Genomic DNA, 2,665 nt, shown 5'->3' with positions numbered 1-2,665 from the left:
ATTTTAACAGTTTCAAGTCGTACCGCCATTACCAGCCAACTCGAAACAGCCAGGAGTAACAGGAACACTCTTGTACAATGGATCCAGGTTTCAGGGACACCAAAAATCCAAAGGAAACAGCTATGAGATAGAAGTGGTTGTGGCTATCTGAAAATCAAAGGCTTGACAGAAGAGTACCCCACACCTGACACCATGTTTTAGTTTACGAAAAATAAGAAAGAGAACATTTCGTGTTGAAAGTTAGTACAAGACTGAATTATAATTCACCAGACTCCCACATCATCACTGGCCGAAATCAAGACTCTGACACCAACCACGCACAACTTTGCTTAACTTCAGTGATCCATTTACATTTTTGTCCGTTTTTATATTCCAGTCTCTACAAATAGTGGACCAATACATCACAACCAATGACATCCTCTATGAGTATTTGAGTACCATCAACCAGAAAATATGTCCCAATCCCTATTCAGATACCAACCACGCACAACGTTGCTTCAGTGATCCATTTACTTTATCGTCCCTTATTATATTCCAGTCTCTACAAATAGTGGACCAATACATCACAACCAATGACATCCTTTATCAGTATTTGAGTACAATTAATCAGAAGATCCCTGCCCATGTCAAGCAAAATATGAGACGACAACAACGAGTAGATGAGGACATTATTCCCCCGTCATACAAAACCCTGGTTAATTTACATAGTCAGGTGAGATATACTTAGATGAGGACATTATTCCCCCGTCATACAAAACCCTGGTTAATTTACATAGTCAGGTGAGATATACTTTGCCTACGTTCACCTGATGCAGCCCATGTTATGTGGTCAAATAAATGATATAATTCCATTGGGTTTTTTTTATAACTACGAATGCATAAACAAGACACAGTTGATGGGCGGCAGCAGTATTGTATTTTGGCAAAATATTTATTTCAATTACGTACCTATCTTTTGTTTGTTGCTTGTTTTCTGTTATGTTGTATGTTATATGAATAAAACAAAGTATCTTGTTAAAAAAAAAAAAGGTTTGACAGAGGAACCTGTAACTGCTAAGGTCTGATCGTTCCGATATCAAAGAGGGAAAGAAGACAGTATAGGAGAAAACCAGTCGCGTTTCAAGAACGAACATTATTCCTGAACAAAATAATCCCAATCAAAGTTCTTATTTAATCAGTTAATTACCGAGTATGCCAGCCTACATAAATATGTAGCTTGGAAGGTAGTGCGTCTGCCTTGAATTGTAGGTCGCGGGTTCGATTCCCGTCTGGGGCGGATTTTATCCTAAACAGGGAAGAGTGTGCACTGGGTGTTTCAAATCCAAGAGTTCCCAGAACTGCTGACATCAATAAGTCGATCTATTGTTGATTTTGCTGTTGACAACAGATATGGTTCTTCCTTTTCTCTTCGCTCTTGGGACGATAAGATTTAAATTTAAACAGTTACATTTCCATTTATAAATTTAAAAAGGGGGGAATGATTTTATTGTTTCCATTAAGTTTTTCTCCAAACAAGTTCCTCGCCTCTCATTCCACAGGTCTGGGTTCGAACCCGGTCGGTGTCGGGGACGGTTTGGATGCCTCGCTGGCCTCGATGTGTCTCAACCCTCCCCCCTCCCTGGCAGCCTCAGCCATGCCCTCCACCTCCTACGCCTCTAACCCGCACACGCTAAACCACGCCCACCCCGCCTCGACCAATCAAACGTCGACGAATTTGCGCAAGGAGTCGTCCCGATTCAAGAAGCGCAACTACCCGTGCATCCCGAATCAACCCTCGGAGGCGAGCGCCCATTTCACGTTCGAACTGTCCAAGACCCTTCTTATGAAAGCAGGTAAGCATATAAAGAATGGGAAAGGGTTAATAGTTATTCTTTGTCTTCATACCGGCCACAGGTTCGAGGTAGCCGAACCTGGGCTCTCGGTCCTGTGTACCGACCTCTTCATGCCTGTCCCGGTCAATACGTGTGTGTCAACACATCTTGGGTTGCCGCATGTCTGGGTTGACCTTGCGGTGTGTACGACGTCTGGAGACCCACACTCGGCAACTACTCCCCCGACCTCCCCACTGCTCCCGACTCACTTGTCTCTACGATCTGCGAAGGGCGGACGGGTTTATTGTTCCTTCCGTGGCAATTTTGGTTCCTCTATTTCACGGGTCCGTTCCGGTACGGAAGACGTTTTGGGCGCCGCCAAGTTGGGGAAATTTTCTTGTATAGAACTTCTCTTTTTTTTTTTTTTTTTTGTATAGTTGATTTGATATAAACCTTTTGCCCAGAGTCCACATAAGCCTAGTGTTAAACCACGAGACCGAGCAAAGAAAATTGTCTTTGGCAAATAGCTAATTTTATTTTTTTCAATACTGGAGTTTTTTTGACCTGTGTTTCCAGACCACGGAAAAAAAAAAAGTTACCACCAAAAAACCTGAAAAGAGCCTTTTGCTTTAGGTCTTCAAATCCTTTCTACCTGGGTGTCTTTGGAACAACCTTTTACTAACTCTTAGATGATATGGGACTCGGCAACAGTCACAAAAAGACCGCGCAGTGTGGACATCTATATAATCAAATATGCGTATTAATGGAAGTAAATAACTACTCAATCATACGACACAGTAGACCGTTGGGTCTGAACCCGTCGAGTAGTTATTTAATAACTAACAAAGAGAGAG

General features: G+C 42.4%; 1 protein-coding gene across 1 annotated transcript in view; it reads left to right on the top strand.

The window, feature by feature from the left end:
• Nucleotides 1–19: 19 nt before the first annotated feature.
• The window catches only part of LOC103517691 (glucose-induced degradation protein 4 homolog), a gene marked incomplete at its 5' end in the record, with an annotated part of 11,324 nt that continues 8,678 nt past the window's right edge, over nt 20–2,665 (top strand). Inside the window, one exon of the mRNA XM_008482736.2 lies at nt 20–138. Coding sequence (XP_008480958.1) covers nt 20–138 — 119 coding nt within the window. The remainder of the gene's footprint in view (nt 139–2,665) is intronic.

The sequence above is a fragment of the Diaphorina citri genome, unplaced genomic scaffold (assembly GCF_000475195.1).
Source record: "Diaphorina citri unplaced genomic scaffold, Diaci psyllid genome assembly version 1.1 scaffold1931, whole genome shotgun sequence".
NCBI classification, from domain to species: domain Eukaryota; kingdom Metazoa; phylum Arthropoda; class Insecta; order Hemiptera; family Psyllidae; genus Diaphorina; species Diaphorina citri.
This window is presented reverse-complemented; position numbering and strand designations above follow the sequence as displayed.